A 25965-nucleotide genomic window follows, 5' to 3' on the forward strand; every position below is an offset into this window, starting at 1 on the left:
CAGAAGAGCGATTGTAGTCGCTAAATATTCATGCTTGATTCACCATCATTTACAATCACAATCAACGGGTGCTGTTTGAAGCAGTGATGTGGCCTGCCCTGGAGAAACTGAACACTCCTCATGCACTTTTTATTTCGAGATTCAATTTCATGAATTTCCGAGCACACTGATCTAACGGCGAGCAGCTCAGTTTCACTTCCAATCTAGGAGGTGAATCACAGATAGAAATTTGTGTAATTGCATTATTTCCATCCCTTGTGCTCAGGCCAGTGTAGATTTGCATACAAACGTGCATGTACCCCATGTAGGTGAAATCCTGCTTTTTCTATGCAAATATATGGGAGCAGTATTTGGGTTTTGCTAAACCCCCCAAGTTACAGACTTCAAACTATCCCTTGCAAAACCTGGCTCCTTTTATCCAGTCAACAAATTGCATTAAAACTAAGGAAATTAGTGGAACCCCCCCCCATTAATTATGGGGAAATCTATTGGTCACAGGGGGAAAAACAAAATCTAGTTGCAACAATTGCTGTAGTCAAAAGGATGCCATATTTAGTGTTACCCAGAGCAAAGCAAAGAATGCTGAAAGGTCATTCTTCACATCAAGCACTCTCGTATGAACAGACCCAGTGCAATCTGCACCAGACTGTCCTCAGACCCTGAACAATCTGCACTAATCCCTAGACCCTGTACAATCTGCAGTCAGCTTGTCCCTAGACCCCGCATAACCTACAATCTGCAGACCCAGCAAATCTGCACATCCACAAACAGTATAAAGCGTGCACTATTACAGACTCACCCCGAAGTTTTCATCTCCAGAGGAAGGTGAGCAGTCACAGGAAGACTTTAAAAAAAAACTCGAGAAAAATCGATGTGCATTTCTCCAACAATGACTGGCTGCATTGCACATACAACTGTGCTACAACTGTTGCGTTGAATATTTGCAACCAATGTCTAAATTTAGCCTTTGAATCAGCGTCATAGCCTGATGCTCGGTCAGTTTATTATTACAGCTAGTGTTCAATACTAGTTCAATTTCTTTTGATGCAAATTCCAGTCATTACCAAGACTTTGAAGAAGGAAAAATTCTAATCTCACGGTGGACTGGCAATTTACGCTAGTATTTAAGTTTAAGTAAACTATATATTCCAGCCATGATTCACTTGCCCTCCCCACACTAGTTGCCGGACCAGAGCTTGGTGCCATCAGCAAATTTTGAACACAGCCATCAGTTCAGAACTAGCATAGTGGAGGGTGCCCCAGACAGGTTGCTGCTCACTCTCCCCCCCCCAACAGATCCAACCATGTCCATTTGTCATTACAGTCTTCTTTTTGCTGCTAAATTAATTTGCCATGAATTCCATGGGCCCTATTTTTCTTCAAAGCCTCAAATTCTTAATGGATTATGTAATCTATACACCCCTCCCCTCTACAGGCTGAGCTTTTCAAGTAGATTACTGCAAATCGACACCCAGCTACTCGGATACAAAAGATACTAACGACTGATGGAAGAAAGCCTTGATAGTTTGGTGACCCTATCCACAGACAAGCCATCAAATGGAGTCTCTGATTTGAATGCTCAAGGAAGATTTGTTATCAGGACCCCTTTCGCATCTAGCCTGTATAAGGCTGGCAGAGGGGTATAAATGACTTGTTATGGCACCCTCCTGAACTTATTGCCCAGGAATTGCAGAGCTTCAGACCATGAACCCCAGTTCATGTTGAAACCCTGCTACCACTTTGGACATCTGACAGCAGCAGGTAAACCCCAGAGCCCAATGGTACGGTGATTATAGCCAGGGTAAGCAGAATTTTCTGCATCTCTTGGGTCAATTCTTCTTAAGAGGAGTGCTCAGATCACCCAAGGAATTTAATCTTCTGAACCTCGGGGCTTTCAAGGTAAATTACAGAACTCTTTCTGAACATTCCTCCCTCACTGTACCTTTCCCGCACACGCTCCCTCAGTGCAACCCTGGCAGTACTTGGGTAGCAGGGATAGTGAGTCAAGGGTTTCTTCACAGCCAGCGTCACACCCAATTTATTTCCATTTCAACTTGTGCTTAAAATTGTGTGCTAATGTGATGATGTTTAAGAACATACATAAGAAACAGGAGTAGGCCATTTGGCCCTTCGAGCCTGCTCTGCCAGTCAATCCATGGCTGATCATCTTCCTCATCTCCACTTTCCTGCACTATCCCCATATCCTTTGATTCCCTTAATATTCAAAAATCTATCAATCTCTGTCTTGAATATACTCAATGACTGAGCCTTCACAGCCCTCTGGGGTAGAGAATTCCAGATTCACCACCCTCTGAAGAAATTTCTCATCTCAGTCCTAAATGGCCGACTCCTTATTCGGAGACAGTGACCCCTGGTTCTAGACTCCCCAGCCAGGGGAAACATCCTCCCTGCATCTACCCTGTCAAGCCCTGTGGCAACCTACACCATGATGTTCCTGTACATTTTAAAAAATAAGGTGTCATCATTTACTCCAATATTTGTGTTTGAAACATGAGTGCTGAATGCCAGAGGGAAACTTGAGCTGGAGAAATTATTCACTCCGATGGTTCGGGAGAAACCATCAAAAGAATTTCAGACACTGAGGGAGGGAAAACCAACAGCATACGACTGCATCTTAACCGTCGTGTTGGTCTTAATGACTCCTCTGAGCCAACCATCACCACCGTCACGTACTATATTTCAACAAAAAAACAGAAAGTAAAATTACACCCAGAAAATCTATACAATATATGTAAGCACCTGGAAGGGATTTAAAAAAAAAAAAAAATCACATTTTGTTTTTTGGACTGCCTTTGAGCCAAAGAAAAAACACTGCCATTACTTTTCTTGCTTCATTGCCTCAAAATTCTATCATAATCCCGACTCACCACGAGCAGAACCATGGGATCGCACCAGTTTTACAAAAATAAAGCAAGACACCTTTTAAAAGCATATAGGCAATCGGGCATTAACTAATCTTAGGTTAGAAAATACCTTTCAAATTGGAACTGTGAGCTGCTGCTTATTAAATGGCTCAGTTCCTTTTAGTTGAACTGCAAATGTCTTCTTCCTTTAGACAACGATTTTCCCTTCAACCATTTTAAAAAGCAGGCTTAAAGGGCTGGGTGTCGATCAATAAGCAGGAAGCGTGACAGAGGTTAGCTGGGAAGTGCTGATAAGGCTTCTCACTGATAAGTGCGTTAGCATTCAGACTTCACTCAATAACCATAAAAGCACATGGCCAAGAACCACAGATTTATTCACCTCTGTGTTGCAATTATGGAGACTGTGAATGACAGTATTAGAATGCCATAAAAATAGATTTTTTTTTATAAACGAAAGCATAACAAAGATTGAGCTGAACTGGGTGTCAACTGAATTTCCTGCCAAAGATGGATGATGGGCTATGATTGCTGCAGTGTGTACTCTCAGACAAGTGAAATGTCGTCTTGGTAGGCTTGTATATCTTAAAAAGCTATAACCTTCACGTTAAAATGGAGGCCATTCCTTCCCCAAAATGGAGACCAGTAACACACTGTGCAAGAATACAGATAAATTCTTTTGATTGAGGTTTAAGATAAAGGCTTTTATTGATCTGGGCTGTGATTGGGAACAGTGTGTTTAAAAATGAAAATTAAGTTGAGTACCCGAGCACACACTCGGAGCTCCATTGTAAATTACACTGCAGCATTGTATGCAGGTGCTTCGCCACTTCAGTCTGTCAGAGGGAAGGACTGCATCCACATCTATAATCAACATATAAAGATGAGAAAAGGCCCATCACCGAATACCCTGTCCATCAGATTATGTCCCGTGTCCCCAGCTGTTAGTAAAACTAACTCCTGGGAGAGGCACAAAAAAAAACACGGTGGCCAATTTCAGAAAAACTCATTCCTCCCCAACTCGCTAAAGTAATCTGGAAAACTTTCAGCAGGCCATGGCTATCCATGATGTATCGCTAGACATACTTAAACTATCCCCACTTCAGATATGATCCAGTTTCCTCTGAAATACAGGGGTTGAAACTACCATCTCCATCCATTGCACCAGTCCCAAAGATCAGACTTCTTACTGCACTTCTGATGGCTTCAATTGTTCTACCCGCCAAAAATGTCTCCATCGCCCTCTTAAAAATTATAACTTACACTGTCTGCTTGCTGGGTTATTTCACATATTTACCACCTTGTAGAGAGGTTACATCTTGACGTATATTCACCTTTTGTTCTCTAAATTTGAATGCACGCCCTAGAGTTCACCTTAATATTAACAATCTCCAGTTTACCTATTCTATCCAGGATCTCAGTAAGATCGGGTACGATAGTGTAGTGGCGATGTTGTTGGACTAGTAATCCAGAGGCCTGGACTAACAATCTAGAGAATGCGACTTCAAATCACACCGCTGCAGTTTATTTGAACTGAGTTTGGAAAAAAAAGAGCTGGTATCCGTAAAAGCGACGATGAAGCTGTCGAATTGTCGTAGTTCACTAATGTCCTTTAGGGATGGAAACCTGCCGTCCTTAGCCGGTCTGACCTATATGTGACTCCAGTCCAATACCAAGGTGGTCCACTCTTAACTACCCTCTGAAGTGGCTTAGCAGGCCCCTACCGGCAGTTCAAGAAGGTGGCCCACCACCACCTTCTCAGGGTAACTAGGGATGGGCATTAAATGCTGGCCTTGCCAGGTGATGCCCACATCTTGAGAATGAGGTTTTTTTCTTTAAGCCACCTTTTAGCCTATGTAAAAATGATCTGTAGGCATTCCTCGCAGCTCAGGTGCCCAGTCCCAGTTATCAACTTAGCTGCCCTTCTTTATACTTCCACCAAGGCCAGGATGGATCCCCCCATGGCATGGTGCCCTGGACTGTACACAATACTCAAGGTGGGGAGCTTTCTACAAGCCAAGTAATCGCTCAGTAGGACGTGTGCTCTATTGCTCAAGCGCTGCATCCCACGATCCGGTTTTCCCTTTTTACCACTGTGGCACATTGTGCTTACCAGTTTACGGTTGTTTTTCCATTAAACCCGATACCTCTCTGATGTTGTTGCCTTCAGACTGTTTCCAGGGAATAAAACTACCCCAAATCAGCCGCCACGCTTACTGCACAATGTCATCAGTTGGATTTTCAGCAAATTTCCCTTTCCAAATAATCTAGCTGAAACACCAAACATAACCCTCCACATCGAATGCTACACCCTGCAATTTACTGCACATTAACCCTCTTTATGTCCTTCTCGCCTAAACAGATGCCTTCTGATGAAGGGTCCTACCCCCTCTTTCAGATGCTAATTGACCTGTTGTCTTCTGATTACCTACTTGTTACTCTGCTCCCCCGTTCGGTACAGGAATGCATTCAGTGTCGCTCTCAGATCTTCACTAATCTTTTCCTATAAAAACATATCAAAGCAGAAAAAAATTATAAACAAGTAGCACTTTTCCCAATTTTTAAACAAAAAACTTGCAACACCAATCAGCTGTTGAAACTGTAATGCATCTAAATATCAAGCATTTTATCTGCTTAACTCAGATATATAGGGCATAATGGAGCTTGTGGTGCAGTCTCGGAGCCAGATCACAAAGCTTTAAGATGGAGGGAGGAAGTTCAGGTGTGCAGCTGCATGGATTCTTCTCCAGCGCCCTCATTACCAATCTGCACCACTCCCAAGCTCTTCCTCCAAGGGTTAAACTCATTACCAGAAACCAATTCAAAGCGACAGATGCAAGACCTGCATTGCTGCTCCCACCAGGGCTCAGAGCGGAGGTGGAAAAAAGAGCAAAATGCTGTTTTCTCTTTCACACTTCAATAAATTTTCAAAGGCAAACGTGAAGCAGAAAGAGCAGCAAGCTCAAGACACAAAAAGCCACCAGACACAGCTGAAAATCCCAAACCCAAGCTTACCGAGGAGGATCATATCCAGGAATGACGCTCCCCCACCGTACCCAATTACTAATGGAAGCGGATGGAAGTAAACCCAGCCAGTGCACAACCCTCCCGCTGGGGCCAACCGAGGCCCGGCCTCCCGCCGGGGCCAACCGAGGCCCGGCCTCCCGCCGGGGCCAACCGAGGCCCGGCCTCCCGCCGGGGCCAACCGAGGCCCACTGATAGTGCCCTAAGGCAGAGTGGAACTGGGACAGGAATAAAACAGAAATTGAGGGGAAAAAAATAATTGAAACTGAAAGACGTTCGTCAACAAGTTCGCTCTTTACAAATGTTCGCAACTAATCAGGGCTTTGGGACAAGCTCCGCCTCCCTGCCCCAATGATTATTTCTGTTCCCCCAAAAAATTTCAAAAGGACATGTGGGTAACGCACTTACTGTTGCTCTCTTTCGAAGAAACGCATCCGCCTCATCCACAAACAGCAAAAGCCTGTGAACAGGAGGCAATTTATGATCATTCCTTTGACTTCAGATAAAAAGCACATCTAAATATTTAAACCCAGAAGCACAAAACAATTCATTCCCATTATTCAGAATTCCTGAGGCGCAGAAGCCGAGAACACCGATCTGAGAATAAAACACGCCCAGAAAACAGTGAGTTGCACCCACATATTGAAGTAGGTTGGTGTAGGTGGACCAAGTGACACAGTGGATTACCTCACAGCACTCCATTGAGTTTGGACAGTCTCAACCCAGGTTCTAAAGGCATGAGTCCACAGCCCCTAACTTAGCAACCATACTCTGTTAGATCACAAGTTTGGTACAGAAAATTAAAATCTCAACATTGGTACAGTAGGGGGAGGGCACATTGCTACTTGTATTTCACATCTAATCCATATGGCAGTCAACTTGGAAGCAAATGCTAGGTGGAATAAATGCAACAAACATTCCTAATTCTCAGCAGCAACATCCATCGCCCAAGAGCAAATCAGGCTGAAATTAAGTGGAAAACAGCAGAGACCTGTAAAATCACTGCTGTGTAAATCAGTGGCCTACAAAGCACAAGTTGAAGGGATCCCTACTGCACTGGTAAGATTTCAGTCAGTAGCACTCCCTCAAACATCATTCACATGCAATTAATTTATCCTGGAATAGACAATTATTCAGACATAGCAAGATTAGCCAAGCCGATTACAAAAAGAGTCCTTCACAGCCCTCTCTACCCCACCCCAGTAAAATGACACAAACTCACCCTCTCCTGCTGGTGGATGCCCAGTCGAAAACTTTGTGCATGGCCGTGACACCCTCACGACCCATAGGGGCCACATCACCACCGGTCATGATAGCATAATCCATGCCGGAATGTAAAGCTAGTTTCTGTCAAGACAAAAAAAATCACAAGAAACAAAAATCTAAGTTGCCCATTTCCTGAAGAGCCAGTTTCCCATTGCCAGGTCGAGTAAAGAGGCACTGGCCTCAGCTGTAGGCAGCATTCAGATTCCTGTGTATGTTTCCAAAGTATTTTTAAAGAAAGACTTGCCTTTATATAGTGCTATTCAGGAGGACAGCCCAAAGCACTTTATAGCCAATGAAGTACTTTTTTGAGGTGTAGTCACTGTTGCAATGTAGGAAATGCTGCAGCCAATTTGCTCCCATAAGAGCAATGAGATAATTACCAGGTAATTTGTTTATGGTGATGTTGAATTGAAGGATAAATATTGGTCAAGACACTGGGAGAACTCCCCTGCTCTTCTTCGAAATAATGCCATGGGATCCTTTACATCCACCTGAGAGGGCAGATGGGACCTTGGTTTAACATCTGATCCGAAAAAAATGGCAATTCCAACAGTGCAGCACTCTCAGCACTGCACTGGAGCGTCAGCCCGAGTGAAGACTGATGCAAAGTGCTCATTCAGCATCTCCGCCATACCCAGAGTCCTTTCTGACCTGTCCTTGATTGTCTTTCAATAACCCAGTGCAGTCTTTGATGGTCCTCTGACTCACTTACCAGATGGCCATGATCCTCTTTTCCACGAACTTTTCAGCTGATCTAATAGCAGCTGTAGATTTTTAACTGTTTTTAGTACTTGTCTTTGTCTTGCTGTGCATTATGCACTTTCAATTTATAAAAAATGTTTTGTTTGCGTCTTATTTGTCTTTGTACATGAGCAGTCAGCCACCTTGGCTGCTTCTTTCCATACTCCCTTCTTTTGAGTTTGGGGAGGCAAATGGCTTCTACATGTTTAGGTTTGCTCTTAAAAAATTGCCATTTATATTCCGCATCGGTTTTGCCCACACCAGATTTAACCAATTGGCATGTTCCAAATCCTCCATGGTTATATTAACATTGTACAGTTACATTAATGCTATTGCATACAGTTGAATTAATACTAATGTGTATGATTCCATAATACTCATGCATAGCTGCATTAATACTAGCAAATGTGGTTACATTAATACTGGCACATGCAGTCTCATTAATATTAGGGGTACAGTAGCATAGTGGTTACGTTACTGGACTAATGATCCAGAGACATCAGTTCAAATCCCACCACGGCAGCTGCGGAATTTAAATTCAGTTAATTAAATAAATCTGGAACAAAAAGGTAGCATCAGTTATGGTGACCATGAAAATACCAGATTGTAGTAAAAACCCATCTGGTTCATTAATGTCCTTTAGGGAAGGCAATCTGCCGTCCTTACCTGGTCTGGCCTATATGTGACTCCAGACCTATAGCAATGTGGTTGACTCTTAACTGCCCTCTGAAATGGTCACTCGGTTGTACCAAACTGCTGCTCACCACATGGACTGCAGCAGTTCAAATCAATCAAATCAAATCAAATCAACTTTTATTGTCATTGTTAGTGCACAAGTGCAGTACAATGAAATGTAGGCTTGCGGCTCCCGAGAGTGTACAATTTGGATTAGGACACTTAAACATTTCAACATACATTTGTACATATATATTAGCATAAATATGACCATAATAAAGTGCATCGGCAGATGTGCAGGCTTTAGTGTTTATATGTGGAGTTCAGTAGGATGACAGCCCTGGGAAAGAAGCTGTTCCTAAATCTGGTCGTACGGGTGTGAATGCATCTGTAGCGTCTTCCAGATGGTAGGCGGCGGCTCACCAGCACCTTCTCGAGGGCTATTAGGGATGGGCAATAAATGCCAGTGACACCCATATTCCATGAACGAATAAAAAAAATACACCAGCCAATCTCCCATGACATTGCACACAGGGAATTAAGATTAAGTATAGTCCTCAGGTGAAGTGGGGTTAATTGGATCAGGGTGCCCAGACATAATTCAGTCCACATTTTCAAATGTATACATTTTCCTTTTTTATATTTCCCATTATAAATTCCTACATCCGCATTTATAGTGGAAACCACCTATGCAAACTTGTCACACTGTAATTTCACCCTCCCACCAGTGGAGCTGCTGCAGCATTGGCAGGAGGGTGTAATTACAGTGTGACAGGTTTACACACAGTTTCCATTATCAATGTGGACATAAGAATTTATAATGGAAAAAAATTGACAGGAAGTGCATGCAGAAGCAAGATTTTTAATATATCGGACAGATGTGGTTACATCAAGAGTGTATATAGTTAAGTTAATGCTAGTACATACAATTACATTAGTATTTTGGCTCTGCCTCAGAGCCCAGTATTACTTACTCCGTTCCAGTATAAACTGAGTCACTGCAGTGTTATATAAAAAGAATTATGTTTTCTAAATATAGCCCTACTGCACTTTATAATTTAAGGCTAATTTTCCTTTATGCAGTTAAAAGTGTTGATCTAAATCTCCATGATTAAAGCGATTAAGCAGCCAGGCAATTTACAATGGAGAGGAATCCTGTGAAATTGTAGAACTGTCACAAGAGGTGTCAGTGTGGTTATTAAACTCGCAAATGAGATATTCCTGTTGGTGTTCACTTTGCAGGCGATGCTGCTAAACATCTGCCCTTGGGAAGGAAATGTGACATCTCCGCACTGTGCAAATCTGATAGGAAAAGGCCACACGCAGCAGCCGCCATTGCACGCACTCAGCATGTGTGCATTCAGCAATCAACTGTGCATGCAACCAGAAATCTCCGTTGCATGCACAGTTATCATGCCACGGGCAAAGCAACAAATCATTTGTCGAGACAAGGTTAGATGGTCAGCGTTTGGAGTGCCTGCACAAACACCTTTAGACAGGAATAGCACTAATAAATTTGATTGCAGTTTCAAATGCATCACTTGGACAGTGTCACTGAAACTATTTGGAAAAATTAATCGTAGTCTGACCAAATTCTCTACCCTCTCCTTTACCCAAGATTTCTGGCGTTTCCTACTTTGCTGTCCCATCTAAACACTGATTCACAATTCAAGAATTTTAAATGCAGAAAAAGTGAAACTTCAGAACATTTCTTACCGTTTGCCAACACCCTGGTACCGCACCAGTCATCGTGTTATTCAATTATGGAATAAATTGCTCCATTTTATTTTTAATCCTCATACTTGCACTGTGAGTTATCAAAGTGTTAGGAGTGCAAAATGCCATGGGGCAAGTGCTGGCTCATTAAAGCAATCATAAAAAAATTATACAATCTACAGCAGCACCAATTAAAAGATCATTTCACACCGTTTGTAAACACAGCAGGGATCCAAACAGAAAACATTCCTGCCTGGCTGTAAATTCATCATTTCATTTACTGCACTTCAGACCGTTACAGTCTGCAGCACATGTCATTCTCAGTCTTCCTGCAACCTTTCAAATCTGGAAAAAAAAATCTGCACAATGGAGGCTCTCCTCCTACATACACCTCTATACCGCCCTCATACACAAGAACATAAGAATTAGGAGCAGGAGTAGGCCACACGGCCCCTCGAGCCTGCTCCGCCATTCAATAAGATCATGGCTGCTCTTCGACCTCAACTCCACTTTCCCGCCCGATCTCCATGTCCCTCGATTCCAAAAATCTATCTCAGCCTTGAATATACTCAACGATTCAGCTTCCACAGCTTTTTGGGGGTAGAGAATTCCAAAGATTCACAACCCTCTGAGTGAGGAAATTCCTCCTCAACTCAGTCTTAAATGGCCGACCCCTTATCTTGAGACTATGTTCTAGACACTCCAGTTAGGGGAAACCACCTCAGCATCTACCCTACCAATCGCCCTCGGAATCTTGTATGTTTTAATGCGATCACCTCTCATACACCCCTATGCCAGGCTCATATGCCTTCTCCCCCACCACACGCACATCAAACCATCACACCCCAACTGCAAGTCTACAGGAGCAGCACATCACTGTCTGTGAAGTGGTCTGTATCATCAATCCCACTCTAATAGATCAGTTATGTTAAGTATCACATACAACCACACCTCACTTGCCCATAATCCAGGCCAGGTTGTAGGACTCCCACCCCCACCAAAAAAAGCCAAATACATAGGTTTGAACTAAAATCTGGGCAGAGTTGTGAGAATTACAAGCTTAAAGCAGAATTCGAGAATTTGAGCCATGGGAATAGTGGTAGAAATGGTTTGAGCCATTGTGCTCTTTAGGGTGAACAAGATCAGTGCTGGGAAATTAACATTTGCCACTTAGATGGAGCACGCCAGGTCAGGTACAATACAGCAGATGCAGAGTAAAGCTTCCTCATCAATGCCCCAATAATGTACCATAACCCTAATCACACATGGTCCCCAACGCAGTATGAACCAATCTAATTGCTTCAGTGAAGCTGCCAATAAAAATCTGATGCCATTCATATCTAGTAACTTGCTGGCATATTTGGTCTGCCAACATGTTCCCAAAAACTGGGCATGTTAGCAAGTGCCGGCGACATAGTCCGCACAGACACAGTGTACAGGAGCTGTGGAACTTTACCAAGTGTGGCCATCATAGCACTCATCCCAAAGTTACTGAAAGTTTCTCCATTAAAGCATCGACTAAACCAAGATAGAACAGAACCGAAGAAAGCAAATAACACACTAGTGAGTATGAGGCAATGAGACCAGCTCATAGGGAGTCGATAGATTGTGCTTCACTGTCATCTGACCGACCAGGGTCTCTCGACTCTGGTCTAGACCAGACACTAGCTGTGACAAAGGGCAAACTTGATAATCGCCATCACTGCTGGACGTGGTGCTAAACTGAGACTGCCTGCTGGTTCAGGTTTATGAAAAAGATCTTATGGTACTATTCACAGAAAAGCAGGAGAGTTCTCCTGGTGCCTTGGCCAACATTTCTCACTCATTGACCATTTATCTTATTGCTGTTTGTGGAATCTTGCTGTGCACAAATTGGCTACCGCACTTACCTACATTACAACAGTGACCACACATCAAAAGTAATAACTTGGCTGCAAAATGCTTTGGGACATCCAGAGGTGAAAGGCGATATATAAATGAAAGTTCTGCCTTACTTTAAGACTGACTTCCTCAAAACTTCCAACAGATGAATTAGAGAGAATCAATAAATCAGCATGTTCCAGTAACACTGCTCAGGCTGCAATCCCACGGCACTCAGCCACACCAAGGCCTAAAATTAAACAGTACATTTAATGCGAATCCCAGGGCTATCGACAGAGATATGACTCACCGACCACCCATGATAATTAGTGTTGCTATAAGCAGGTCGGCAGAGATCACCAAGTGGGTGGGTGAAAGAGGAATTTAATTGAGGTGTTTTATTTCCCTACTGGTAACCGGCTACCTGAAGATTGCATAAAGGGCTGGATTGAGATCTAAACATTAATACATTCAGTACTCTATCCAAAGAAGCTATGAAATGTACTGCCCCTTCGCATTGCAATCTGAAACCTCCATTCCCCAACGCATCCCCTCACCCTGATGTGCACAAAATGGACAGGATTTATTTATTTATTTTTAATATACTGACATTACCTTGGCAAAAAGTGTTTTCCCCGTACCCGGGGGCCCGTACATCAGGATATTTCGGTACAGTCCCTTATTGCTTTTCGTGTTTCTGGTTGCTATGGCAATATCTCGGACACGTTCCTCCAATTTGGGCTGTAGATGGAATTGAGAATTGGATGAAAGTGGGAAGTGAAGATAAACAGATTATAAATAAATTCAATTTCTACAGGCACAGAAGTGCATATTAAAAAAAATTCAGCAGAAATGCAGCAACTCACACTCAAGACCACTCCCTCGAGTGCGTCCTGTGGCTTGCTCATCAGTCGTTTACCAACCTGAAAAAAACCCAAAACCAGTTTAAACTTCACTGCAGAACGTAACCTTTCACACACAGTGAGCACCAAAGCAGAACCCATTACATCACCTGTTGTACCAGAATTCAATTGCTGTAAGGGAATATTCTGTTCATTATTCAACCTTCACCGAACTCCCAAATATATTAATCTATAAAAACAGAAGCTTCAAAAGGTACTTGGTTCATGAGTTCCCACACCACCCCCCCCCCATTTACCCCGACACCCATTAAGTAAACGTTTTAAAGTTAAGTTGATGACGCCAAGTTCTCACGAAGGACACTGCTGCCCACCCACCCCACACAAGTGGAACACTGGTCACATCTCACCACTTACCCCCTGTAATCGTTTCATCTTCACCCCAAGAGGCATAAAGTTAAAAGTACAATGTTAACTGGGAACTACACTGATGCATGAATTGTGGAACAGTTCTGGAGTTGTTGCTGTGAAAGTTCCAGACTGCCAGACACTCGCTACCTGCGATTCTCCTCAAATACAAAATAATTATTGAAAATAAGGTGTATACAGGGAGGCTATTCCAAACTTCACACAACTGATTAAAACAGACACAACGACACAGACACCTCTATTATCCATCTCCCAGGAGAAAAGCGTTATTTCGCCTAAAGTGAAGGTTGTCCCCCATAGCGCTCTGGGAGGACACCAGCCAATTATTACATAACTAAAAACTCAACTGACCCTGCGCAAACCCACCAATTCTGTACAGTTAAATTCATCTTTTACGCAGAGTACACGAGGGCATTAACACACTAACACTCAAGTTACAAATCTATTCTTATGAAATCAAATTTTCTTTCTTTTAAGTCAGATTTTAAATTACTTTGATGGGTTCCACTTTTTTATCTGCGACAGTAAAAAACCAGCACGGGAGCTAGATAGTGTAGCTGGAAAGCAATGGCTGGACAGCGTATAAACGTGCAACATATAAAATTCTGACGGGGCTAGACAGACTGGATGCAGGGACGATGTTTTCCCCTGGCTTGGGGGGTCTAGAATGAGGGGTCACAGTCTCAGGATACCGGGTAGGACATTTAGGGCTGAGATGAGGAGAAATTTCTTCACTCAGAGGGCGGTGAACCTGTGGAATTCTCTACCACAGAAGGCTGTGGAGGCCAAGTCACTGAATATATTTAAGAAGTAGATAGATTTCTAGACACAAAAGGCATCAAGGGGTATGGGGAGAGAGCAGGAATATGGTATTGAGATAGAGGATCAGCCATGATCATATTGAATGGCAGACCAGGCTCGAAGGGCTGACTCCTGCTCCTATTTTTCTATGTTCTATATGTGGCTGGTGAGGAAGGCTGCATCAGTAAGAATGAAACCCTTGGTCATACTGGGCTTCACCATGCAGCTGGTCCTCAGGGATTCAGATACTGCGCGAGCACTCTCAGTTACAGAATCGGTCTGGGGCTGGACTTTCTATTCGGGAAAGATCATCAAAGCTCCCAAGTCTTTGCAGGAAGCTGCCTTACCTTGATTGGGTGCTTCATTGCTTCCACTAACGTGATGCGGGAGGTGTCTCGAACCAGGGAAGGCTTTCCCAGCCGAGCCTCAATGTATCGCCCAGCGACTCCCGTGGCGTTCTTGGCCGAGTAAACACCGACAGCCAGCAGTGTTAGTCCAGCCACCTGAGAGTAAAACACAAAGTCAGAAAAAAAATCCGGACTATGTAATGAGGGAGGGAGACATGACAATTATTCACGGATTATTCGGTTTATACCACATGCGGGCACTTTTTAATAAACAAATTTCTGTGGAGACAATTGAGAGTTCAGCAGGTACTCTAAAAGCTTCATTAGGTCACAAGAACAGGGATATTTGGCCCATCAAACCCAATTTTTCCAAATGCCATGTAGTCTTGACCCAATCATGGACTCCACTCCCCCACTGCAATCACTTTCTATAACCCATGTACAATCTACCTCATCATACACACTGCTCAGCCATTTCATTTCCTGTGGGAATGTTTGATACCCACTGGAGCACAAATCCAGAATATCCATCCATCCCCACATTCCACGAGCTGCTGACTGTCCTCCTTGCTGTGGCAGCTCAGGATCGATTGCGCCCCATGGAGTACTCCCCCCGCCCCCCCCCACCTCAATCTATTCCTATCCCTACAGCCTCCATCCGATTTCCCTGATATTTATACAGCTTGATTTTTGAAGAAGTGACACCAAACATTCTGATTGTAGAAGGCACTGGGAGTCAGCGGAAAACCAGGACACCTTCACTCTCTTTTCTATTACAAAGAGCGAGGGGCCAAGTGCCACAGTGCACGACACTAGCAAAGTTTGAAAGAATAAAGAAGATGGTGTAAATCGGGAAACGATGAGTAGACGACACCAAGCTTGCATTTTAAAGGCCTGTAGAGGAAAAGCGGGCTGCGGGAGGCGACTGATGTTGGGGAAGGAATGAGCCGAGTAGGGGATGGTGCACTGGGCCTTACTTTTGACAGTGAGAGTGCAGGGGTGATGGAGTGAGTGTGTAGCAAAATTTACTTGGAATTTAGAAGGAACGAGAGAGCAGAGTTCGGAGAAGCAATAGTTGAACAAGGAGTCTTGTTATTAATCCCATCACAACAAACTGTTCCTGCACTTACATTAAGTATTCTTGCAAATTGTCACCAGCTCTGTCCCAACAGCTTTTATACAGATCTGGGTCTTCACCGTTTTATTTCAATATCTGCACCATACCTATTTCGACGACGCCTTCAGAATGAACGTCATCTCTCCAAATCTTTACAGAGGTTCTAAAGCAACAGCAAACACTTGAGCGACTTCCTAATATTAAAAGAAATGCCATCCACTTGGCAGTGCACTAAAAGTCAAACGTTACTGGATTACAAAATTAACTAGTGATAAAGAACTGGTCAAACTAGGCAGTGAAGGAATGTGGTGTACAAGTATTGGGCTTTCACAAGATGAATGAGAGCAGATCCCCCCCACCACACACAAACAATTTTAAGATAGACCAACACCAGAGCACAGCTCCTGGAGGAGACCCGTTAAAAACAAAGTCCATTTTCACTCGGTCCCAAGAAGCTGATGCTTACTACACTGCCATATTAATGCCCAGTAAAAGGCCACGCTCGCAGATTCACAGGTTTACAGCCCGTTCTTTCTCAATTATACCCTGGAGGGCACAGTGAACACAATATTGTTTACAGCCCAATGCGGTCATAAACAAACATCAAGTTTTGGACTTGATGAATACCATAAATGTCAAACCTTCAGCTGCTTCCCGAGTACAACCAATAATTCAGGCAAAGGGAACACTCAATCACTTCCGGATCAAGTACAGAAACAACTCGATATGCACCAAAAAAGTCAGAGCAAACACCCAGCAGTAACATTTAACATCCAAAAAGGTGGATATTCAGAGGCGTCTCGCAGAGTTCAGAAATGAAAAAATTAAAGCCTCAACACCTGTTTGTGTCACCAATTACCATCGCCAGCTTTCAGTAATGTTTCCTGCCCATTAGGAGCTTCATGGAAAAATTAATCCACATTTTTCTGCTACCAACTAATGCTGCTGCGCCAGCCACTCACTAGAGCGCATTACAGACCGAGGGACACACTCTGCTGCCAGCACAGAGCGGACCCCAAGCCAGGGACGGTCCAGTGTACAGAAACGGAAGTGATCAAGTGCTTTGTCAGGGATCATGAAATGAACAAGTTTTGGCAAGGAATCGCAAGCTTCTTTCTTTCTAGAAATGCAGAATTGCACACTTGTCCCAAAACATTGGGCGGGGGGTGGTGCCACAATCAGATTACCCATTAACTGTGCACACTTTCAGCTGTTAAGTTCCCAGTCAGCACTCGGGTAACGCTCATGCAGGAAACGGATTAGAGACCAATCTCCCGTCTTCCTCTGGCAGGGTCAGCTCATTTTCATACCTCAGAGCTGCCAATTAAAACCTGCAGCACATCTCAACTCAAAAATCTGAACAGAATATAAAATTGAAGTTAAAAATAGGACATTTCAGTAACAGAACCAACTAAATGCTTTGACACTACTTAGTTAAGTGGCATGTTGTGGAGCTTCCATTCCCTCTGCTCCAGAGATTGTGGATTGGTTTGTCTGGGATGGCAGGAATGACGTAGGAGGAGAGATTGTGTCGATTGGGCTTATACTCGCTGGAGTTTAGAAGATTGAGAGGGGATCTCATCAAAACCTATAAAATTCTGTCGGGCCTGGACAGACTAGATGCAGGAAGGATGTTTCTGATGGCCGGGGAGTCCAGAACCAGGGGTCATAGTCTAAGGATAAGGGGTAAGCCATTTAGGACTGAAATGAGGAGGAATTTCTTCACCCAGAGAGTGGTGAACCTGTGGAATTCTCTGCCACAGAGGGCGGTGGAGGCCAGTTCATTAAATATATTCAAGGAGAGTTGGATATATTTCTTAAGGCTAAAGGGATCAAGTGATATGGGGAGAAAGCAGGGACCGGGTACTGAATTTGGATGATCAGCCATGAACTCATTAAATGACGGAGCAGGCTCGAGAGGCCGAATGGCCTACTCCTATCTTCTATGTTTACTTTCCATCCCTGCATTTCAAGGAGGACATCACTGCAGCCAGGAAAGATACACCCAAACAGCTTATTTAATGGGAGGGCCATGCCCACCTGACAAGTCAACTGCAAAGCTCCACTAACGTGTGTCCTATGCTGCTCCACTTGCTTAACGGAAGAGGGCAAATATTGCAGGGTGAGGTTATGAAAGGGAGTGTGGCACAGTCCAATGGCTGTACTCCAGAAGACACGCCAGTCGACCACAAGGATATACACAAGGTTTCCAACAGCCCCACGTTTCAGACAAGAAAACGGTAACAAAGTCACTAAACAAAGCACTCGCATAGCGTTTCAAAAGTGATTCCTTAAAAGTGGCTGAATTATTGATGCTGCCACGTCGGATCTCGTCCCTCACTGCCATAGTTGTATTTAGCCAACCTTCACAGGATCTCTGTTACTACTGGTAGCCTCTGGTGCTCAAAGTGTGGCACTGCACCTACGGAAATGCACCACTTGGAAGATCATAAGATAGGTACAGACGAAGGAGCCATTTGGTCTATCTTAGTTCATCCATCTAGAATAAAACTAACAATGTTGTCCCATCACATCATCTAACTTCTTCTTGAATGATTCCAGGGTTTTTGGCCTAGAAATTCAGTTTGGGCCCGCCAGCTCGCTTGCGCCCAGAAGTTACCGCTGCGCGCGGAGCCACTTGCGCCCGCCGGAAATTCAGTTTCAGCGCCCCACGTCGAAGCCGGCCGCTATTCAAGGGTTTCGGCGCCCCCGCTTGGGGCGCCGAGACTGAATATCGGCGCGCTAGGTGCCGCAGCGCCACCCGCTGCAGAGCGGCAGGCTGCGGTACTGCAGGCCTTCCTCCCTCTCTTAAGGGGGAGGTGCCTGCAACAGCGAGATCGCCGCTCGCTAGTGCCGGCAAATGAGCCCGGCACCACGGAGAAGTGTCGAGCTCCCGGAAAACAGCCGGCAATGCCGCGGGGGGGGGGTGTGGAGGAGGCTGGGGAAGGAGGTGCGGGCAGGCGGCCGCCGAAAAAGCGGCCGGCCGCACATCCGCCTTAACTCGCTCCACTAACGCTACAGTACGGCCCCGTTTTCTGATCGCTGTTTGCGGCCGCTGCAGAAGAGGCGGCCGCAACTCAATATGGCGGTCGGGCCGGTAGCGGGGCACTGCGCACACCGATGACGTCATTGGTGGCGGCGCAGCGCTACTGGCTAACGCCGCCATTACCGCAGCGCTGAATATCGGCGCAAGCTCAGCAAGTGACGCAAAAGCCCTCTTTGGGCGAAAACTGGGCGCAAAGCCTACTGAATTTCTAGCCCTTTGCCTCCACTAGCCTACCAGGAATCCCCTCCAGAAGCTGATGGTTCTTGGTGTGAAATTATTCCCACTATCTGTCCTAACCTTTCCCTTCACCAGTTTTAACCTACATTCACTTGTTCCATTATCGTGGCATACTTTGATATAGTGCTCCAGATTGATCTTATCTATCCCACTTAATAGCCTGTATACTTCTACAAACTTCCCCCCTCAGGCATCTCCTTTCAAAGCTCAAGTAACCCAGTTTCTCCAGTCTTCAAAAGCTTAATCCCATGATGTCAGAATCAGCCTCATGGCCTTTCTCTGCAGTCTCTGGGACTTCAATGTTTAACTTATGTCTTGATGATCAAAACTAAACCCAGTAGACAAGATGCAGTCTGACCAGTGCGCTGACAGTTTTAGTGTAACATCCGCTGATTTATACTTAACTCACCCAGCAATACATCTTAAGCATTTTATTTGCCATGTTTATTGCTACCCCAGAATCTGACAAGTACTGAATCTATCATGCCCAGATCGCTTTCTGCTTCACATTTAGCCATCGCTACACCATGCACAGTATATTTGATAGACTTTTTTCCTACCAATGTATAGTACCTTACACTTGTCCGCCTCGAATTATCCCATGTGTAAAATGTACATAACTCCTTTTGTAGGTCCTCGTCACTGCCTTCAAATTGACTGCCCCCCCCCACCCTAACTTTTGAAAATATGACTAGTTTTCACTGCTTTTCTGAATCAGTGTTTACCGTGGATTAGCAATGATAGGCTCCCAACACTGATCCCTATGGCACATCCCTCGGTCGACCCCAACTTTGAGATCATTCCCCCAACAAATACTAAATGTCGACTTCTCCCTGCTCTCTTAGGACAACTTTTTGCGATCCTGAAGAGGGAGAATTTAGGGATATGACCACATTTATTGCCCATCTCCAGTTGCCTGACAAAGTGTTGGGGCCTTTCCTTAAACTGCTGCAGTCCTTGTGATGATGGCGTTTCCACAATGGTGTTGGGTAGAGAATTCCAATATTCCGACCCAGTGACAAGGAAGGAATATTGATATGCCCAAGTTAGAATGGTGTGTGACTTGTAAATGACGATGTTTCCCCCTACCCCTACACCATCCCCCCACCCCCGAGATTGCTGCTCTTGTCCTTTTTGGCAGTAAGGGCCGTGTTTGGGGGCGGGGGGGGGGGGGGTGGAGGGAGAGAGAGGGGTTGGGATGGGGCAGGAAAGGTGCTGTTGAAGTAACCTTGAGTTGCAGCAGTACATCCTGTAAATCGTACATATTGAAGCCACAGTGTCCCCTTAGTGGAGGGGCTGGATATCGAGGCCAGTGGCAGGGTCACTGGTCAAGTAATTCCATCACACTCCTCTTGACTTCAATCAAGTAGATAGCAATAAGAACATAAGAATTAGGAGCAGGAGTCGGCCATACGGCCCCTCGAGCCTGCTCCGCCATTCAATGAGATCATGGCTGATTTTCTACCTCAACTCCACTTTCCCGCCGGATCCCCACATCCCTTGGAGTCTATCGATCTCGGGCTTGAATATACTCAACGACTGAGCATCCGCAGCCCTCTGGGATAGAGAATTCCAAAGATTCACCACCCCCAGTGAAGAAATTCCTCCTCATCTCAGTCCCAAATGACCGACCCCTTCTCCGGAGACTATGCCCGCTAGTTCTAGACTCCCCAGCCAGGGGAAACAACCTCTCAGTGTGGCAGGGACTGCAAAGGGTTTGGTGAGCCACCCAGTCTCTGTCCTGCCATTGTAGCTATGGCATTCTCTGAAACTTTGGCAGATACGTGGGGAAAAATTATAGTCATAGGGCACTCGCCTGCACTGAAAGAAAAAGGTAACCCCACCCAGATACCTTCTGCTGGGAGCCCTGAACACAACTTGGTGCCAGCTCGTCGCAACAGTTGCTTATACCGCAAGCAATCTGTAGTATTGCTGAAGGTGTGCGAGAAATTAATCAGCTTGAAGTACACCCTTGGGATCTTTTGCTTCCAATGAGACTCGTCCAACAAACTTTCGATCATTAATCCAAAGTACAATCCTGAGGAGCCGTCACTCCATACAGAGCATAGTGAAGAAGCCGACACCAGTAACACAATTTATATTGCAGCATTGATGTCAGAGGAGGCCCAAACCAGGGGCAATGGTTCCACAGAGGTGCAGTCCCGAGCCGCTGTCTCTTTGCACCACCGGAAGCAAAGCACAGCCAGCCAATGACCAGCACTGGCACGAGATGCCTCGGCCAGGCGGAGGTCTCAGCTGGCCATACAAACCAGCAAAGCGGTCCGTGTACTGTTGGCCCACGACAGCAAATTAAAGTCACAAGTGCGACTTGGAAGCAAACAATAATTTTTAAGTTTGATGCATATAGTCACAGCAGGCCATGCTGCCTGTGCTCGGGAATCCATCCGGACGCAGGACTGGACCAGCAACAATAAGCTGGTGAATCCAGAGCAGCAGCAGACTTCACACATCACACAACCACATCTCTTAACAAGTGAAGCAGCAGCAGTCTGACAGCCCCTGTGGGGTTATGCGAGGGGGCACAGATAAACTCATCTCCTGTATGGTCAGTAGGCATGCTCAACGCCTCTAGTGTCTGTATATTGTGAGGGGACACAGGTAAACTCATCTCCTCTAGGGTCTGTATATAGTGAGGGGACACAGGTAAACTCATCTCCTCTAGGGTCTGTATATAGTGAGGGGACACAGGTAAACTCATCTCCTCTAGGGTCTGTATATAGTGAGGGGACACAGGTAAACTCATCTCCTCTAGGGTCAGTATATAGTGAGGGGACACAGGTAAACTCATCTCCTGTATGGTCAGTAGGCACACACAATGCCTCTAGTGTCTGTATATTGTGAGGGGACACAGGTAAACTCATCTCCTCTAGGGTCTGTATATAGTGAGGGGACACAGGTAAACTCATCTCCTCTAGGGTCTGTATATAGTGAGGGGACACAGGTAAACTCATCTCCTCTAGTGTCTGTATATAGTGAGGGGACACAGGTAAACTCATCTCCTCTAGGGTCTGTATATAGTGAGGGGACACAGGTAAACTCATCTCCTCTAGGGTCAGTATATAGTGAGGGGACACAGGTAAACTCATCTCCTCTAGGGTTATTATACACCACGGGTAGAGGTGAAAATCCATGCCACACTTTCAAACCATTATAACGAACTGAATAACTATTTAAAGAGTAGGAACACACAGACACTATTTTGCCAAGAACAACATGGAATGCACCATGCACATTACTAAATCCAATCCCGAAATATGCAACTGGCCCCAGATCAGAACAGGCTTCAACAGCGCCCAGCAGTTTTCCACCCACTGAGGTCACTCAGCCACAGTATGGGGGCACTGTCCATCGGATCACAAGGTAGAGAGGTCATTGCCCTACAGCTAGGTTAGTCAACAACTGGGAAAGGGAATACTGCAGCTTCCTGCTGCACCTTTTCTTCTCACTTACTGTGGCCGTCACTTTGTCCCAGTCGGAAACGAAGGCATGGAATCCTTCTCCAAACACTGCCCCGGCCGTCCTGAGTGAAAGAATAAAGTGGATCAGTTGCCATACCTCAAACACCACAAGCAGCTGCGCAGGAGCAGAAACGCAGTCACAGCCTCTTGTGGAAGAGAGAAAACAGAGAGCAAGGCAGAAGAAAGCTTTTGGGGCCGGGATTGTATTAAACAGCACACCGACTCGGGACTGGACAAGCAGCAAAACTCCACCGTCCGCCTACCCCCATTACAAAGTGAGACAATGCAAACATGCCATTAGATCACACAGCATGATCACACCGATTCACTCTGACCCAGAGGAGTTACTGACTCAAATGCATGCTCGGAGTGAAACTGGCCCCATTATACAGGTGTGTCGGCCTCTACATTAAACTGACCCAAAAACCGAGTAGAGACTTAAGCGATTAACATACGCTGATCCCAACCCATTTCATACCAGTCATGCATGGCGTAGTAGGTAGCAGCAGATACGGGGTCCTGCTGAATAAAACACCAGTAACTATAGCGAGGAGGAATCTGGTCCAGCATAGTAAGAGTAGGTAATGGGTGCAAAAGTGGCATTAGAGGCAGCACAGTTTTCTTTTAATAGAACGAGGGTGGCACAACCACAGGATTATCTTCAAAATTTGGTGCTAAAACATTTGGTATCTGGGAAGTGTTAATTTCTTCAGCAAACAATGAGTCACTCGGGCCTACATTTGGCAGTTCAATGCCAAGTATTTTAATTACTATCATTATCATCCATTTTAAGAGATTTCTATTAATCTGCAAATGTCACTGCACCTGGATTGGCTGTACACACGAGAGAAGATAAAACGAGGCCCCGATGTTGATGGGAAGGAAAGTGATCTGATGGTTTTGGGGGGGGGGGGGGGATCAATCTCCTTCAGTGATTGAAATCAACCTCTCCTTCAGTGATTGAAATCAACCTCTCCTTCAGTGATTGAAATCAACCTCTCCTTCAGTGATTGAAATCAACCTCTCCTTCTACCCAACACTTACTTGATGGAATCAAGAACAGTTTGACGATGCTCTGCAGCTTTCAATCGGATCTGTTCTCTGATCAGATCGGCGTTCTCTCTCTCAACCTTCGCACGGGCCTTGGCTTCAGCCTCAATTCGGAGCATCTCGTTTTTGTGTCGGAGATCCATCTCATGCTCAATGGTGGCTACGGCGGGGGGGGGGGGGGAAATTACAAAATCAGAACACGGATCTTCCACCTCGTGGTTTGGCGATTGAATATTCATCTACTTCAGTAAAGACAAAGTCCTTGACATTGGACACTATTATTAGTCGGGATCTATTAATACCAGAAGAAGAAGCAGGGTCGTCCACTACCCCAGTGAGGACTAGTGCGCTTGGCAACACCACAAATGTCAATCTGGAAAGTGGCAAAGAGACAGAGACTGCCAGTCACTTGACAGAGTAACAGGCAGCGACTGATGACGTAAGAAAACTACTAGGCACGTGATCCAAGCGTTAAACAAAGCTTTAATCAACTGTTGTTCAACATGGAGATCTAGTTGTGTCCTTCACTAGTTCCTGTTAAAGAATGTCCTGAGCAAGCTGGGCCCATGCCCGAGTATTTATACTCTCCCTGGACAGCGCCACCAGCAGGCCGCCCAGTATTATTTCATAAGTCATTTCACGTGAATGACAAGATTCATGTCACTGACAGTTTGATAAAATGCGAGGCGAGTGCGCAGCACGATTCTATATGCGAGTTCTCAGATTCTATTCCAATCTACAAGTCATAAGCTTTCAAACAAAGATTTGCTTCATACATCAGACTCATCGCTTGTCAGCCAATGACAACCATTTTTAAAAAGCACTGATAAAGTGCAACTTTCAGGCAGTGATCCCCTTTCAAAACAGCACTAGCCCCCTGCGTGATAGGTCAAAGTGCAAGGACCGCCCCGTGCAGGTGCAATAAAAGGAGGGCACACCCACAGGAAATATGACTGCAGTAGTGAATGAATAAATCTGGGTGTAAATTGATTACAAAGTCAATCAATATTTTAATGATTGTTTAAAAAAAACAAGATGTGGTATATGGGCGTAATGATCCCACAAAATTTCCAGTGTGGGAATGCTGCCCACTGCGGTCTACATTCAAAAAAAAAAGCTGCAAAAATCCCCCCAGGCTCCCTGTAAAAACCAACTGGAGCCAAAGCAGAGCTGAAATGCTTCACTCAGCGACTAGCCTGAAGCGGGTTGCTCTGAAATCGGAGCGCTTTAACCCCAACAGCAAGCAGGTCTCAGATCAGTTAGCCTCCAAACCCCACCATCCCACACATCCCTTTCGCTGGACCCGATCGGTTATGATCCATTTCAGCTCATTCCGACAGGCACTCAATTCCCAAAGAAGTAACCAATTCAAGATTAATTTTCTGTTTAAATTCAATTTAACTTTTAGTGTCAAATTAATCCAGACATTAAATTATTCATCAAAGACCAGCGGCTCTTCATCGCCAAGGAGGTAACTGAAGTGCTTACCTCTCCGCATCGACTCCTGTTTATGAACAGAGTCCTCTTGTTTCCTCAAGTTCTCCTCATTCAACAGTTGCTAATAAGAAACAAGAAGAAATAATCACTGTGAAATGATGATGGTGTATTTGCATCCAATAGTTGCTTCATTTATCGTGTGAAGCATCGAGACATTTCAGCTTGAGGTACTACATTAGTACAGTTATAATTATATTGCAAAAATACATAATTGGGTCATTCAGGATGGATGAGCTAAAGTTGGCCAAATGGTCTTCCTCATGCGTAACTACCGTGTGATTACAATATCGTCCACTTTTTAATTATTTATTCTCAGGATGTGGGCAACACTGGCAAGGCCGGCATCCATTGCTGATCCCAAGTTGCCCTGAATTGAGTAGCTTGTCTTTAGAGGGCAGTTCAGAGTGAACCACATTTTAGCACCATCAACTAGATGTTGCACTTGCTGCCGCCTCCCTCAAACATGCTCAAATTCTTTTCAAAGCATGCAGCTATTTGCCAACTTCACTGAGAGCTGCACTGGACTCAGCTGTCCCGAACAGCACTTGGTTGCAGTGCATTTCACTCTGATCAGGCTCCTGGTGACAAATGGTCTTCCTCAAGCGTAATTACCATGTGATACAATATCGTCCACTGTTCAATTATTTCTTCTCGGGATGAGGGCGTCACTGGCAAGGTTGGCGTTTATTGCTCATCCCTAGTTGCCCGGAATTGAAATCAGGTGTTTGTCACCAGGAGCCTGATCAGAGTGAAATACAAGAGTTACAGCCTCCTCCGGTGGCAGAAGCCAGTACTGCAGCACCATGTATCAGCTGTGGCTCAGTGGGCAGCACTCTCACCTCTGAGTCAGAAGGTTGTGGGTCCAAGACCCACTCCAGAGACTCGAGCACAAAAATCTAGGCTGACACTCCAGTGCAGTGCTGCACTGGCGGAGATGC

At 45.0% G+C, this 25965-nt stretch overlaps 1 protein-coding gene across 2 annotated transcripts in view; it reads right to left on the minus strand.

Moving 5' to 3' along the window:
- Positions 1 to 25965, minus strand: part of atad3 (ATPase family AAA domain containing 3) — a 50783-nt gene that overhangs the window by 20267 nt on the left and 4551 nt on the right. For both annotated transcript variants that reach the window (XM_085967079.1, XM_085967078.1), the window contains exons 5-13: positions 25019 to 25088; positions 23525 to 23690; positions 22473 to 22542; positions 14602 to 14757; positions 13031 to 13087; positions 12780 to 12905; positions 7129 to 7253; positions 6315 to 6366; positions 5315 to 5385 (exon numbers count right to left, since the gene is read on the minus strand). In XM_085967079.1, the coding sequence (XP_085823205.1) occupies positions 5315 to 5385; positions 6315 to 6366; positions 7129 to 7253; positions 12780 to 12905; positions 13031 to 13087; positions 14602 to 14757; positions 22473 to 22542; positions 23525 to 23690; positions 25019 to 25088 (893 nt within the window). The remainder of the gene's footprint in view (positions 1 to 5314; positions 5386 to 6314; positions 6367 to 7128; positions 7254 to 12779; positions 12906 to 13030; positions 13088 to 14601; positions 14758 to 22472; positions 22543 to 23524; positions 23691 to 25018; positions 25089 to 25965) is intronic.

The sequence above is a fragment of the Somniosus microcephalus genome, chromosome 25 (genome assembly GCF_052327205.1).
Source record: "Somniosus microcephalus isolate GS21.2 chromosome 25, FLI_Smic_1.0, whole genome shotgun sequence".
Lineage (NCBI taxonomy): Eukaryota > Metazoa > Chordata > Chondrichthyes > Squaliformes > Somniosidae > Somniosus > Somniosus microcephalus.